The sequence below is a fragment of the Brugia malayi genome (genome assembly GCF_000002995.4).
Source record: "Brugia malayi strain FR3 genome assembly, contig: Bm_v4_ChrX_scaffold_001, whole genome shotgun sequence".
NCBI lineage: Eukaryota > Metazoa > Nematoda > Chromadorea > Rhabditida > Onchocercidae > Brugia > Brugia malayi.
The window spans coordinates 18,073,825-18,090,194 of record NW_025062479.1 but is presented as its reverse complement, the minus strand read 5'-3'; the positions used below and the strand labels follow the sequence as shown (position 1 = coordinate 18,090,194).

General features: G+C 32.6%; 3 protein-coding genes across 4 annotated transcripts; all 3 read left to right on the top strand.

Moving 5' to 3' along the window:
• Positions 1–414: 414 nt before the first annotated feature.
• On the top strand, positions 415–5,232 carry Bm9567 (Uncharacterized protein; the record flags this gene model as incomplete). Its single annotated transcript, XM_001898043.2, has 14 exons — positions 415–493; positions 646–806; positions 940–1,067; positions 1,377–1,641; positions 1,847–2,002; positions 2,156–2,286; positions 2,581–2,758; positions 2,916–3,164; positions 3,345–3,483; positions 3,723–3,922; positions 4,077–4,178; positions 4,328–4,429; positions 4,671–4,870; positions 5,109–5,232. 14 exons carry the CDS (start codon positions 415–417, stop codon positions 5,230–5,232), a joined length of 2,214 nt encoding a protein of 737 aa, XP_001898078.2.
• A 682-nt stretch (positions 5,233–5,914) lies between these two features.
• Positions 5,915–6,236, top strand: Bm397 (Uncharacterized protein; the record flags this gene model as incomplete). 2 transcript variants are annotated; one of them, XM_043075269.1, is made up of 2 exons in its annotated part: positions 5,915–6,015; positions 6,176–6,236. In XM_043075269.1, the coding sequence occupies 2 exons, from the start codon at positions 5,915–5,917 to the stop codon at positions 6,234–6,236; spliced, it is 162 nt and encodes a 53-aa protein (XP_042931203.1). The 2 variants fall into 2 exon arrangements, with proteins under 2 accessions (XP_042931203.1, XP_042931204.1); XM_043075270.1 differs by having other exon boundaries at positions 5,981–6,015.
• Positions 6,237–11,111: 4,875 nt separating this feature from the next.
• Bma-acs-22 (Uncharacterized protein) lies at positions 11,112–16,340 on the top strand (the record flags this gene model as incomplete). The annotated part of the gene is made up of 14 exons (XM_043075268.1): positions 11,112–11,278; positions 11,709–11,904; positions 12,131–12,329; positions 12,820–12,978; positions 13,379–13,448; positions 13,821–14,051; positions 14,238–14,401; positions 14,623–14,824; positions 15,001–15,153; positions 15,334–15,431; positions 15,529–15,587; positions 15,675–15,771; positions 15,927–16,029; positions 16,283–16,340. 14 exons carry the CDS (start codon positions 11,112–11,114, stop codon positions 16,338–16,340), a joined length of 1,956 nt encoding a protein of 651 aa, XP_042931202.1.
• Between the last annotated feature and the right edge of the window lie 30 nt (positions 16,341–16,370).

The following is a 16,370-nucleotide window of genomic DNA, read 5'->3' as shown; positions in this document are numbered from 1 at the left end:
AAAAAAGTTTCTTAGTAGTATTTCTGAACAAACACTGAGCATCCATCAATGGCGTAACACATTTCGATGAAGTGCTACAATTCCAACATTACAGTGGCTTGTCAATGTACCCAGTGAAGTGACATAAGTTCTTGACAATGGCGCCAATTGATCGGTTTCAGATTGGCTCGCAATGCAACAATGTTTCGTGCATGCAACGCTTCATGCAACTTTGCGAGGACTTCTCTAGTGTCAAAGGTCCGTCCGTAGTCGCGGGATTTAGATACTGTTGGTTGAGAGATGAGGGATTACATTAACCGATAGATATGATTCATATTGGGTGCAGTGATATGCTTTAACAAAAGTTAAACATCTGACAAGTATTTCAAGTAACGGCGAAATCTGTCAATAGCAGGTGAAGCAATACACTGTCGTATGTTTGAGGACGTACAACGTTCCTCTGAAGTGGTACAGGAATCCACTCCTACCGCTTGTATAGAAGTTGAATGTAATGGTATGTTTTTCACTTAATTATTGTGGAGTAGAACTTAGCGGCAGCTTAACTTGAGGGCATCCTGTTTTCTCCGGTTGGACAGACTTTCTGAAATACAATCCTTCTGATCATTTCACAATAAAAATCTTTTTTAAATGGTTTTTGATTTTCAGATACTAAAGTGCGACAGGATATAGAATGCCCACATAAGAACAAGAAGGGATTATTTAAAGTTTCAAATTTGCGGAAAAAAGTGAGAAATTTTAAAAAGAAAGTGGGAATTAATTATTGCGAAGACTGCGCAAGGCTCGATCCACCCGAACAACGACCATCGGTTTGTTTTCTCGGTTTATCTTTGGACCCTTGTTTAATAAAATCTGTTCATACTACAACTATTCCTCGTTTTGTAGCTAATGTTAAGCACAAAATATCGCTTGTTTCCTAGCTGACATTTTTTTCTATTTAAGATGTGGATATGCGTCACTTGCAGCTATTCCGGTTGTGATGAAAAAAATCACACTTTAAATCACTTTAGAGCATCGCGCACTGGCACGGAGCATCCGCTTTTCTTTGCTGTGGAAGGCAAACAATTCCGGTGATTTTTACATATTCAAAATTTGAAGATAGCAATTTTCACTGTACATTCATTTTTTATTTTTGCATCTTTATGAGCACTTCATACATAGACAAAACAATGCATTAACACAGGAGAAGATATTTCAACTTTTCATATGATAAAACACTTCAATAAATTACGAAAGTATTATGTAAAGAATGTTGAAATCGGAAAAGTACTTTCATCGTATTTTAGTAAATTCAAAAGACTTGCTGTTCATAATTGTAAAGCAGTAGGAGGTCCTTCCACCGAGTTAAAACATGCCATTGAAGATGTTTATAACTTTAGGTGCTTCAGCTGTGAAAAAAGAATTGATGTTGCTGAAGAAGAAGGTGGTTCAGTAAAAGCTTTTATTAATGATTATAATTCTTTCATAAAACCAAAACTGAAGACTGATCCATCAGAATCTCAGTTAATGAAAAGTAATAACACGAAAAGAAACTCTTCAATAATTGGAAAAATTGATTCGAAAAAGAAAGAAAATAGTAACGAAAAGTGTTTAACAAAAAGTAAAATGAAAAACAATGAGAAGAAAACATTGCTTCCAGTAAAGGTTTGTGGAATCAATTTATTTTTAGATGAATTTATTAGAAGTCTATGGGAAAGTCTTTATTGTTTAGAATTTTATACATATATATTTGCTGTTTCACACTTTCCCTAGGAATTCGTTACCAGTTTTGTACGAGTAATCGTTCTTAAATCAAGATTAAGTTCCTAGTACAATTGTGAAGTCGTCAAATGTGTATTTTGCAATGCAGGGCCTCGGTAATCTTGGAAACACTTGCTTTTTTAATTCGATAACTCAGTGCCTTCTTCATACTCATACTCTTGCTGTGTATATCGATTTGGTTGGTAAAGAAGACAATATCGAACTCATGCAGAACAAAGTTTTAATTGGTGACAGGCAAGTGCAGGTATTACATCAGCGTTTCTTCCATTTTAAAATATTTAAATTAATCATTGCGTTGGAAATTAATTTAATTCTAAGCTCTCATAAATGTTTGCACATATTTCTTGTTATTTGGTGAAGGACCAGTGTTTTTTATTACTTTACGATGCAGTTGCAGGTACCACATGTATATTTGTCTCTGGCTTCATTTGATGGACCGTTAAATAATATTTTTGCGAATTTCATACGCGATTTCAAAGCTGGACTACCTGTCCATCCTTCTTCTTTATTCAGTGAAATAGCCAGGAAGTTAGTGCACTGCTCTATAATAAAATAATTTTTGTAGTTTTTTAATTTAACTGAAATATCACATTGATTATTTATCCTAATGTTTTAAAATGCATGATAAATAGAAGTTCAAAATATTGCCACTTGTTGTGCATGAAAGGTCTTTTATTTTGTGCCGAATAAAACTTCATAAATTAGAAATTTGGGACCGAAAATATGACCGCATCTAATTTTTTGTATAAACTCAGAAATGATGTGGAAATTGCAAATAGTATTGCTTTCGTTATAATTTCCTATCAACTTTATCTGCTTTAGAGCACCACGTTTTCGTGGTTGGGCGCAACAGGATGCTCATGAATTATTACGGTATTTAATGGACGGTCTCCGAACGGAAGAAATTAACCGGTATAAAGAAGCTATTTCACGATATATCAAACTAGCTAGAAATGGAAATCCTAAGTTGACGGATAGTGAACTCTCTTTATTGGCTAAAGTCAGTTTTTATTATTGCATCTTTGCATATCATAATTGCAGCAGATTTTCCTTTGTAAAAAAAAAATTCTACAATAAAGTAGAGAGTGTAAGATTGGCTTTTCGTGCATATGCTGCGATGAAATTGTACTATATTTTAAGGACTTACCTTGTTTCAGGGCATGCTCAAAGCATGTGGAAGGCCACTTATTGATGCTGTTTTTGGTGGCACACTTTTGCAAACAGTTAAATGTTCGAAATGTGGTCATCTTTCTAAAACTTATGAAGATTTCTTGGATCTTTCTCTTCCACTTCCGTCAACATCAGCCAAAACATTATTTAATGGAACCTATAAGATGCACAAATCTGCTTCAATGAGTTTAAGTAAACATCAGATAAAAAAGGAAAAAGCGAATGCACGCAAAGGGGTAGTTAAATCTACTTTAGAGAATTCATGAGAACTTTTTCTTTGTCAATATGTAAACCGTTCTTGCGTATTTAATACATTAGTTAATAGAAATATGTAAGTTTTAAGTTATCATATATATATAAGCAAAAGTGAATCCTGTTCAGTTGCTATGTTTTATCGTATTTTTTGTAAATTTAAGAAAATACGTCGAAAATCACATGAAGTCATCCCACATAATGATGAGATTAATCATAATGGGGAACGACTTCATCTCAGTAATGATATTAGCGATGAAGACGTTCTTGATGACGATGATGCTGATCCAAAAACTGTTGACGGTAACCTTTCTACTTTTCTATTTTTTAAATTATGTTTGATATAATTTGCTCAGTATATAATATAATTTTTATTTTCATATGTGTGATGTAAAAATGTTTTAATCTGAGTATTTATTCAATTTTAAAATGTCACTTCATTGCTGTTCTGTGAGAAATTGGGTTGGATTTTGAAATATTTTTTCTCTTTTTCTTTTCCCAGTTAATGTGTTGAGTCGATTTTCGGGGATCTAAATTTTTAGGTGATATATGTGATGAAATGAATAAAATTAACGTGAGTACTGAGCCAGAAGATTGCCTGCAATTGTTGGATGGTGCAGAAGCTGTAGAGGATGAACCACGTTCATTAGCGTCGTGTCTTCGAGCTTTTACAATAACAGAATTTTTGTGTGGACCAAATACTTATGAATGTGAAAAGTGCTGTGTTCCATATAACAAACAGGTTTTAAACTTTTCTCATCGGATCTGATTTTCAAATTGGAGTTTGAAATTTTACAAACTCTCTCACCTGTTAAAAAAACATATTAAAAATGCGTTAGAAACATTAGGTTTAAGTTTTGGATTACAGGCTCTTGTCATATAATGAAATTCTTCAGCTTCGAAATGGAATGAAGAAAAGAACAGTTGAAGCTGAGAAGCGTTATTTGATTTATGAGCCACCTCCTGTTCTAACATTACATCTTAAACGGTTTGAACAGGTAATTTGGGAATCACAGTTAAAGTAGTAAAACTATTTTTACAATAGCACTTCTATCAGGACCAAATACTTATGAATGTGAAAAGTGAAAATCTGTTTTGAGTTCTTTTTCATCCGTAATTCTCGTTCTCACGCCGGTTTTCACTTCAGACACATTCAGTGAGTGGTCGAGTGATCACGCGCAAGGTTCCTGGACAAATTTCTTTTCCAAAAATTCTTAATATTGCACCTTTTTGCACACAAATAGCCAAGGTAATTGAATTTCATAAAAATTGCTGTAGGTCGGATCCTTATTTTTTTTTTTTTTTCATTACCTTTTAAAGTTATAAAGTGCGTATTTCACACCACTGATCAGTAAAGACTGGTTAATATTTAATTACTTGCTGGTGACATTGCTCATGTTCGTTTCTTAAATAAAATATGGAAATTTGTGATTTCAAATGACATTTTAGTTGTGTTGTAAAAATAATGACAACTGGATGTGATTTTGCAGAGAATCGAAAAAGGATTAAAAAAAGTGTGCTATTCATTATACGGTGTTGTTTCACATTTTGGGGATCTCTCATCTGGTCATTATGTCGCATTTATTAAGAATCGATACCCTTCGTCGCAAACAGAAAAATTTTTTTATGAATCTGCGAATCTTTCGCCACCGGATTCAGTGGTTACTTGTAGTGCTTCAGAATTAAAGGAGTTAGATTTCGTTTTTGTATCGTATTTTAATTTCATTTTTAAATAATGACTATCTAGTTTTTAAGCGAGCTACTCCATAATAATTCTTCGGAAAGCTGATATTCCGATTCCGTGATTTTCAAAAACATTTAAACGTCCATTAATTAGAAAATTGCAGTGGCACTTGGTGTTACTAATCCCAATCATTTTCGATTATTGAGTACTTCATTATTCTTTTTATATGAAATACATTTTTCAGAATAATAGAGGGACCATGCGATGGCGAATGGTACTATGCAAGTGATATGAGTGTAAGCTCCGTATCGGAATCACGCGTACTTAGTACCGAAGCTTATGTCCTTTTCTACGAACGAATCCTTTAGTGAATTCTTTCCCATTAATTTACGATATTGTATCACTGATTTTTCATCAGTATTAGGGGTTTTTATGACAACTAATTTTACTGTTGCAGAAGTTTCCGTTTTTGATCAAATATGCTTGCTCATATCCAATGCGGCCCGATTATGCTCCATTTTTCTTTGTTCCCATCAATTTTAATTAAATTGTAAATTATCCAATTAGTATATGTAATATCTTATATGTAAGTTCATATGCTGTTCAGAGAAATTTTTGTTCAAAAGTATTATTTAATGGATATTGGTTTTTTTGCCTTTATGCAAAGAATGACCAAAAACGCAGAAATAAATTCATACCACATTAAAATTTAATGAAGTACTGACGGCCAATGTTTGTAGTCCTTCAATTTCTGCATGCGCGTTGTACTGTTATTGTTTAGCAGTGAACTACGGGTGTAGTGTTAAAATTAAGGAAAAACTCAAAATGATCATGTGTTTTCTATTACTGGGATTCGCTTTTGCTGGTTTTTCCAGATTATCATAAATTTCATTTTATGTATAATGGAATAAAGTGTTGTATCATACTGTTTGTTTTGTCGCTCTGACAAGGCTTACTAAGCCCCTGTAAGCTTGTAATTTAACAAGACGGTCATGATAATTGTGGTTACTATTGACACATTAGACAGTCTACTCTGTTATCTATTGTTGTATGTGTGGTTTAATATTGGATGGTTTGATCTGCAGAGATTTCAGAACTGTGTCGTGGTTCAAGGCTATGTCAATGACCGTGATTGTTTGGACTTCGCTGAGGTCAGTCGATTTTGTATAAGCGACTGTAAGAGAACTTGTGTCTTTGACTTCTTATTTACCCGAAAGAGTTTGGACTTCATTTTCAAGGTAGGCGTTTGTTATGTTCATTTCAACGAAATGAGCGATGGCGTAATGTTATTATCATATGAATTATTTGTAGTGAGTCTAATTGGTCGAGAAACATCACTGTAGTTGGACGATATCTGATCACTAGTTGCTAGCGCTGCTTGGATCCTGAGGTAAGTTTCACCGATTATATTTCTTTGTTTTTTCTTCTTTTTTGTAAATGATGAACTAGCATCTATGGTCACATCGATGTCGAAATTTCTGGATAAGCTAAAAAAAAAAATGGACACGTTTTAAGCCACAGTTCAAGTTTCATTTACAGCTGATCAATTAATCTGTTTAATAAAAATGCCTTGCATCTGTTTCTTTTTGTTTTTTTTTTTCTTTTTTTTTATTATTAATTAATGATTGGGATTCATTTTAGCTGCTACAACAAGTTTAGGCATGTAATTCATGTATGATCAAGAAAGGGATGGAGTTTTAACCTAAGTTCGTGACCAGTCATATACTAGAAGTATTGTAACTGTCCATACTCATATTCATGTAAAATTATAAAGAAATCCCGTTTAATTTTTATTTTTTTTTCTCTTTCTTTTATTCAACCCAATTACAAAAACAGCTGTGAATGGTTTCTCCTTAGCCCTTATTTGCATATCTTCGTTACCATTTCTTTGGCTTCTTTTTCCACTCCATTTTTTTATTGTTTTCCCATCTAAGGGTGTACCGAATATAATTAGATAATTTTCATATCTGATCAGAAGAAACTGTTGTATTCATTTACTGCCTTTTAATTCCAGTAATACTTATTCCAAATAATTACCATACCGGATGCATTCCCGAAGTGGGCAGCGAATTTTTTAATGAGTCTTGAAAGAGAAATGAATGCTGTTAGTTTATATCGTTCAAAATTTATGACAGTACCGGGAAAAGATAGTCTTTAAACAGTCTCCCACATTGCAAAAATTTCTTCCACAAAGGTAAAGTTGATTTAAAGCATTTGGAAGGATCTTAGCTCTGTCGTACAAATATCTTAGCTGTGTCATATTGTTGTTCTTTACACTTAGTAAAATCGTTGACATATAGCATTTTGGATTTTTCTTCTTGTGGTTAATTTGTCCCCAATTTTTTAGGTGTATCATTGATATGATTCCCACAGTTTTTTGAGGAGTCATTTTTTTTCTTTTTAAGGGGTATCGTTTAGATCGGGACACCTTTTCCTTAAAAAGAAAACAATTCGTAACACTACATTTAAATTATGTCAGCGTCTTTATAATGGGATGTCGTAGTGTTCGGTATCCATTTTATCATATACTTCCTAATACCCAACTTATTCCTGTTTTCATTCTCTTATTCCTATAAAAACCCTGCGTTCTACACATTTTCCTCTGTCATAGTACTACTCAGAAATGCAGAATCACATCTTTCGTCCTCCTTACTCCTTTTACTTTTCTCTTCCTGCTTCATTTTGCGTTTTGATAATTTTGAAGATGGTATATGTTATTTCTGCGTTTGAAACAAAGCTTTGTTATGCACACATGAGACTTACTAAAAACTATGCCGAATTCGTATTATCTTTTCAGAGAACTATTGCTCGCAAGAAGCAAAAAAAATTGAAAGAGCACGTCTTCACTTGAGAAGTTCATTCCAAACAGCTTACTGGATAACTTGACATTTTAAAGATTTTCACTTATGATAGTTTTGTCTTAATCAAAAGTATTCTTTTTTCAAACGAGCACAGAAGTATAATTCAGTTCGAATGAGCGGTCTGAATTATGACTGGAGGATTTTTTGCTGAACTGCCTAAAATGGGATCACAAATTTTGAAAGAAATTTCGAAGGATATATATATTCTACACTTTTTGGCTCCATTTTTTGTTCCTATAACAATGCAAAAATTTAATGAACCCATTTCTATCATCTTCAAAGCTTTTTACCTTCATAATTATATATTGTATGCTGCACTTCCATCTGTGAAATTTGATGGAACTTCGTCGTGGCTTTTGAAAAAGATTCCTTTGAAGAAATAGTGTAATGAAGTTAATATGCAAGAGGTAAATGAAGGTGAATATGCACACAAAAACATTATGTTTCGTCCTACAAACATAATAGTTGGAGATGTCAGCTATGAATGCAGGTTGATGCTTGTTCTTGCCCGTTGCCTATTTGGCTGGTTCAAGAGCACTGCACATCATTACTCCGTTTCTTAAGTATAAATGTTGCTACTAGTAAATAACTTGATATACCCATACTAAACACATGTTTACAAGAAACAATCTCTGCAATTCTCTAGCTTCCCAGCTTTGTTCAATAAACAGTTTAATTTTGAAAACTTATGGAGTTTGCGTTGAATTTTGAGGACGATAATAGTTTATATATAATGGTTTATTTTTGTTAATATATGAATTAACAGAGGTAAATGAAGGTGATCATTTGACTGCCGGCAGCAAGTTCAACTTGATTTTACTTTTTTTGTGATCTCATGTGACTTTTAGGTTTTCCGGAAATCCGTTATTAAAAAATTTTATTTGTTAGTCGATTTCTTTCTGTATATATTTAACTTAAATTTATGTCTCGAGAAAGTGTTCTTCGGCTGTCTGTGGATTATTTCAAAACTGCCAAATTTATTCGTTCAAACCTAAGTTTCTGCAGCTGTTGCCGAGTCCGAAATTTGAAAAAATAACTTAAACCAGTCTTGCGATTACAAAACAGCTTCCTCTAGGCATTTCATCGAAATTCTTTGTTTTATCTCAGATTTTATTGTTTTTGCCATTATCGTCAATTACTTGCACTTGATCATTTTTTTTTTCATGTTCAGTTACGCTGAAGACATACATGTTACTAATTACACTTTAAGTAATGTAATTGTCATTCTCGCCTTATTTCATGACTTCTTTTTACGAAGAAAGATACAGTTTACTATCTACTGATTTCTATTTCTCTTCCATTAACTGTTTTTTATTTTGGTCTTTCATTTCTTATCATTGCCTTCCTCTGCCAATGCTGGTCTTGATTAAAGCGAATGAATGATGTTTAATAGTGATGATTATGAGTCTCACTTGTTGCGACCGGTTGTGAATGAAGCGGCGTCACTTTCAATAGGAAGAAATGATTTCTATTTTTGTTTGTTTTAACAAGGTTTTATTATCACTGAAGCATGAATAATTTAGTCTTCTCATGTTCACCGAGTCAAGTGGTACTATGTTCAGAATGTTTGAGAAAATTAATGAAAGCTTACAAATAACCAATGACAATTCATTTTCATTGCAAAAAGTAAGGAATGGTTTGAAGGATAGGAGGTGGAGGGAGGGCAATCTTTGGAACTTTGGAGGAAGAAGGAGAAGGACACTATTCTTTTACTTTGAGTGCTAACTTATTCGCTTTTTTTTTAACTTATTGTTTTGGTCTTTGTTGTATATCCTGGATAGACAGCTTTATCGTTTCGCTAGGATTCATTATTTCTCAACAGTAAATTAAACACTTTTAAATCAGTAGTACTTTTTTATCTTTTAAATCGGAGTGGATAGAGTGTTGGAAGAGAAAAGATACTTTTAATAGCACAATTTTCTTTTATTACTGTTTTCTTTTATAACTGTTCTCTCTCATGACCTAGTTCGAAACTATAATTTTAGTTATCGGCTCACAAGTCGAAGAATCACTTTTAAATATGTTTACTTATAGTGATGGCCACTAACTTGTTTGCATTTGTCAGCATTCTTTCCTTGTATTTCGTTCCTTCCAAGAATATTAAAATGTGTATTATGTGAATAATTGTTAGCCAAAATTCAACTTAAAATTTAAGAATACTGTCGTATAGCAGTCGTCGTTTGTTGTTATTCGTCGAGCGCAACTGTTATATGTAATAGCCAACTGTGTGAAAGCATAAACAGATGACTGGAAACGGGTAATCGATTACTCTTCAATACTGCTTGTGGAAACTAATTTTCGATATTTGGATGATATCGCAATATGCCTTTCATTCTTATTAGGTGCGTCATCTGCGCTCTTGTTGAGAAACAGAAAGATCCATATTCACTGCTATGTCGAGTATAAGGATAGACGAATGAGTAACAGTTTGATTTTCTGGTTTTAATATACATTGAAAAGACTTCTTTATGAAAAAACAAGATTTTTAAAATTCTTGAATGAACCCCTTTAAAGTTAGAATTATCCCACATAATTTTCATTTCATGTCGCTAAGTGTGACGAAGTTTTTAATCGCTTGTTTTCTTACATTGAACCTTAAAAAATTATTTCGATTCAACCTTTTTAAAATCTTGTTGAATGATCTATACTTATATTTTTTTTATGCTAATTCATGTCAGCTTTTCTTCCAGTTATGATTTTGAAAATTATTAAATATAAGAATTTCCTTTCAACATGTTATGGGAGTAGTTTTGATGCTAAATAATGGATGGATATATTCTCTCGCTTAATGAGTGTTGGCGAAGTATATGATGTCCGAATAAACTGCTTCAACTTTTAGCAACTCATAGGGTACTTAAAGATATTAAATGATTACTGTCTTCAGTAATTTATTCTGCTCCAATCAACTAATTTCCTATTCCACTGGGATAGCAAGAATGAGTTACTGTTATTTGAATTGAATCAGTTTATTGTTACTTCAGTGGTTCAGTGTTAATATTATTTGAACTTTATTTTTATGAATAAACTGCGTGATTTTCAAAGATCAATAGTTTTTCCGGAAATATTCTGGGATTAACTTTATCACTGTCCTTTTTGTTCGTTCCAGATTCTCTTCGTCTATAATTTGCTGTTCGTTAGAGGGTATGTAAGCAATTATTGCTAACAATCTCGTATGGCAGTCGGTTGCATTCTTCCTGAAAAACAAGCATTTTCTTGTAAAAACAATACGGTTTTTATATCTTTACTCAGTAATTCGCTATTTTGCTTATCTTAAATTATACGTATTAATGCAATTTCAAAGATTTTTCAGGTTTTCTACTACATTAAATTTTATTTGCTGAAAATTCCTGCTGCGTTGGACTTTTTTTTAAATTTCACTTTGCAGGATGTTTGATTCCAGCACATTGCCCTTTGCTGAATTAAGGGTTTGGTCGTCGTTAGTACACGGTCTGTCGTTGTACATATTTTTTGCTTTCTTCGTTTATTTAATTTATCATTGCCTTACTTCACACTATTTTCATCAGGTCCGTTCAACTTTTTGGAGAGATTTGTGGTGAGTTGCACTGAACTTCAGTTTCAAGAAACTAGTGAACATTTTAAATTATGTTAAACATTAGCAAGCGGTTGATTGACGGATGACGAATTTTTTCAAATTTATAAGTTATAGTAGGAGATGATAAAAACGACTTAAATAGTATAGTAACGCTTTAGGCGTTAAACAAATTTTCCTTCATCCTGATCATATCCCTTGAATTTATTGAAATTAATGTCAAATTCATACCATCAATAAAATTCATCCCATTTTGTTTTCTTATTTATAGAAATGCATCATCAGTTAGAATGTTTTATTCATTTCGACCACTTTTTATCCATTTCTGATAGATGGATTACCGTAATATTCTGTTTGCGGTTATAATATACCTCATTTTCAGCATGAATCCTGAACTCAATTCAAAAATTTTTTTTCCCCTTTTTCTTTGCAGTGGTTTGATATTACTTATCCGGTTGAGATGGAATATTTGGAAACATATGAGGATTAATGAACCGTTGCATCAAATATTCTTGCGGAATGTTAAAAATTATCGTGATAAAGAAGCGCTGGTTGAAGTGGACACAGGCAAAAAGTTCACGTTCCATGAAATGAATCAACTGTGCAATCAGTATGCAAACTACTTCCAGGTTGCTCCTAGTTACACATGTTTTTCCAGAAACTTATTTATGTTGTTATTTATATTACTTTGTTGTCCAGAAATTATGCATATCTATGCTGTACATTGTACTTGAAATCTTTTAAAGGTAATTTATTCTAACGCACGTATTCGAAAATATATTATGTTGCATGCGGAGAAAAGACATGCCTGTATTAAATAAAATCTATCGAAATAAGAATAAAATTTTTTTGCAGTCACAAGGTTACAAAAGTGGTGATGTAATAGCATTGTTTCTTGAAAATTGCGCTGATTTTCCTGCCATCTGGCTTGGATTAAGTAAAATAGGTGTTGTCACTTCGTGGGTGAATATAAACTTGAAGGCAGAACCACTCGCTCATTCAATCAACATTTCGAAGTCAAGTTCTGTTATCACCAGCAGTGCACTTTTACCTGGTTAGTTTCTATCATTATTCTCATAATTAAAGAGTGTAAATAAGATTTTTGGACCTGGATCTAATGCAAAATATAGGAATTCAGGAAATACCATTTTAGTAGGAGAAAAATAGTGGGGTAATGGAATCACAGAAGAATTGAACAACAATTGTTCTCAAGAGAAAGCCAAGGGTAAAATACAACGTGAATGAATCCATTTGACTTTTAATAAAAAAAGAAGTTTGTGAAAAAAACTCAATTTTTTACTCTCAGTGCTTTGGAAAAAAGCAAAACTATTGGAAGAGAAAAAAGTCATGAATGACGGATGTTTCGTTTAGGTCCGACAATGGTCATTGTTATAAATAACTGGTTTATTCAGATTTGGAGTTGTCTCCTTTCATTATTTAATCGCTTTTACACAGATGCATAGTCATACATCCTGGTGTAAAGATCGGATGATTGACAGAAATTTTTGAAAAATAAACTGTGTACTCAAAAATATTTCTTTCAGTGTTGGAAGATATATTATCATCTGGGAAATTAAAACAAATGCAGGTTTATGTCATAGATGATATTGGTAATATTAAAAATGGCATATTGTCATTGGCAACGAAAATACCTTTAATTTCCTCCGAAGAGCCAGTCGTTAATGAAAAACCAACGTTCAGATGTGATTCGTTTTTGCTCTATATCGTCATTTTTCTTTTCCGACTCATAGTGTCCCTTCAGTGTTTAATCTGTATACGCTAATCATAAAAAGAATAAATGCGATCCTCGTTTGCCAGTTGGTTATTCTCAGTATTATTATATAACTCTGGGCACGATGAATCAAATTTTCCCTAGGAATTTGAAAACTAATTGGAAATTCAGGAAAGTATTATCATGTGTCATCATCATATGACCTATCATCTTTATATTTTCTCTTATAGTAATTATTTCTCCTTTCCATATTCAAATGTAATTTACTTGTCTTATTACTGTTTTCTCCGTTATTAGTTTAAAGCTAATCTTGATTGTTCCATTTCCATTTTCCATTATTACTTTTTTCATTCATATTTCAAAATTTTCAGCAGTGCTTTGTTATATCTTCACATCAGGAACAACAGGGAATCCCAAGCCTGCACTCATAAAGCATTATCGGTATCTGCATTAACATTTTGTGTCAACATTGATCTGTTTAATCATGATAGTTTTAGAACTTGAAAATTAGGTTTTCCGAACAGAAAAAAATTATTCATGCAGTTATCATTTGCTAGCAGTATAAGAGTTCATTTGGAATAATGTTGATATCAATATTAGTTGAAGAAGAAAGCAACAATTTGACGTATGTGAGATATATGCGGAGTAATGTAAGCTCATTGTTTTGCATTGTTATGCAAAACAAGCTGTTTAAATTAGCTGAATTTAACTGGCATAATGTATAGATTCACTAATATAATGATGAAGAAATAAATATGTATGCATTTATTTTCGAAATATGAAAAGTATATCGTTATTTCTTCATAAATTTAGATACTATTGGATGGCAATAGGTGTAGCCAAGTCCTTTGGTATCTTTACCACAGATCGTTTATATGTAATGATGCCAGTTTACCATAGTGCTGGTGGAATTCTCGGTATCGGACAGACTGTGCTACAAGGTAGCACCTGTGTTATCAGGAAGAAATTCTCTGCGAGTTGTTTTTGGAAAGACTGTATTAAATATAATTGTAATGTCAGTCAGTATATCGGTGAAATTTGCAGGTGGAGTTTTTCATTATGTTTTCGTATTTTTGGTGATAATTTTTTTTGATTTAAAGTTTAACACAGCTCCAAGTATTCAGGTGGAGGAGAAGGATAGAAGGTAAGTTAGTAATCATCTTGATAACCATTTTAAGTATATTTTCTCTTTTTTTTTTGAAATTTTGAATAAATAACTTTTGGTTCCAGGTATCTTCTAGCTCAGAATGATGTTGCGGAAACGAAGGGACACAAAATACGTCTTATGTTTGGTAATGGTTTACGGGCGGAAATTTGGCCAGAATTCGTGAATCGTTTTGGCATCCAGAAAATTGGTGAACTCTATGGTAGTACAGAAGGCAATTCAAGCATTGGTATGTACTGCAAAGGGACTTATTGTTGTGAAAAAAATTTTTTGTGATTGAATTGTTCCTTTGGCTGAATAATTATTTTGAGGTGAAATTTATGTCGGGGTTTTCTTACAGTCCCAGAAAGCTGAATAACTTTAGGTGATGCTATTTTAAATACTGTTTACTTACTAAAGAATTTTTCGAGAGTTTGTAAATAAAAAATAAAAAAAAAAAAAAAATTTTAGTGAATATAGATAATCATGTCGGCTCTTGTGGTTTTATTCCGGTACACCCTTTTGTGAAATATTTATATCCTGTGCGTTTACTCAAAGTTGATGATGATACTGGTGAATTAATTCGTACAAAAGATGGGTTTTGTGTAGCGTGTAAACCTGGTGAAACTGGTGAAATGGTCGGTGTTATTATGGATAATGAACCTTTACTTAGGTGATTTTCAGTGTTTTATTTTTTCTGAAAATCATAATTTTATTGGTTTTTTCTTGTTATAGGGACTGCTATATCAATTAATGAAGGAACTGCTGTATTAATTAATGATAATGTAATATGAGGTTTTTTATAGTTCAAAGCAGAAGATTTTGATTCATTACAAAAAAATTTTGCAGCTTTGAAGGGTATTTAGACGAGAAAGATACTGGGAAGAAGATAATAAGAAATGTTTTACGTAAAGGTGATGCTGTTTTTACATCAGGCGATATTATATATTGGGATAATCTAGGATATTTATATTTCAAGGATCGGAAAGGCGACACTTATAGGTTCTTTTTTTCACAACTTCATGTCAGTTTCCTCGTCTGTTTTATAAAAGACAGGTCGCCTTAGTTGTAACTACTGTTGCAATTTCTCACTCATTAACTTTGTTAAAATACATTAGGGTACTAATCTTTGATGTCATAGTTCAAAATTATTCATCATAGTGCACAACAATATTTGTGTAGGTGGAAGGGCGAAAATGTCAGTACCACAGAAGTGGAAGGCATTTTACAACTTCTGAAATGTGTAGCCGATGTTGCTGTTTATGGTGTCGAAATACCGAGTAAGTCTTCATATTTTTCGTGTATATTGTTGTTGTTTGGTAATGTCATTTTTCAATATACTGTTCATTAATTATTGGTTTTCGATGATTTTTTCAGACAGAGAAGGTCGTGCCGGTATGGCTGCCGTCGTCATAGCAGGAGACGAGTTTTTAAAAGTTGGCATTTAGTTATTTCTTTTCCAATAATCAACGTCTCTGATTTTTATAATATAATAACAATGCCGCTTAGCAACCTGCTTCCAGGATGCGATATATAAAATAACGGAACATCTCAAGAATAGTCTTCCCTCCTATGCTATTCCTATTTTCTTACGTTTCTGCAAGGATTTCGAACGGACAGGTCACAATTACGCATAGTTTTTTACATATGATTCTTCTACAACTTTGCAACAACACGATTGAATTGTTGAGCAAGTGAACACTAAAATATAACACTAAAGTATAACACTAAAATCTCAAACTTGTTCCTTGACTGTTGGGTCATTTGTGTTACAGGTACTTATAAACTGAAAAAAATGAGTCTAAGGAAAGAGGGATATGATTTATCGCGTTTTAACGATGACATATTTATTTGGGATTCTTCCATTAAATCTTATAAGTAAGGCTTTCTTTGTTATGTTAATTTCATTCGAAACAAATGTCATCCAAGTAAATATCTTAAAACCAATAAATTCTGATTGTTTTCCTGGGACATGAACGATTTTTCCTGTTTGTTGAAGATTTCAGATGTTGAGTGCTATTCCCAGTCAAGAAAATAAAGGTAAATAATAATGTATCCGTAATATCATGAACTATGTAATAATGAGCATCTTATGATCTAGGTGATCTCAATTATTTAAATGTTTTTGCAGAACATTCGATAAAAAGTTACAGCACCAATTGGATGATGGTATTTATATGGGCATCTGATTCGTCAGCATTATTTAATCCATAATTGTA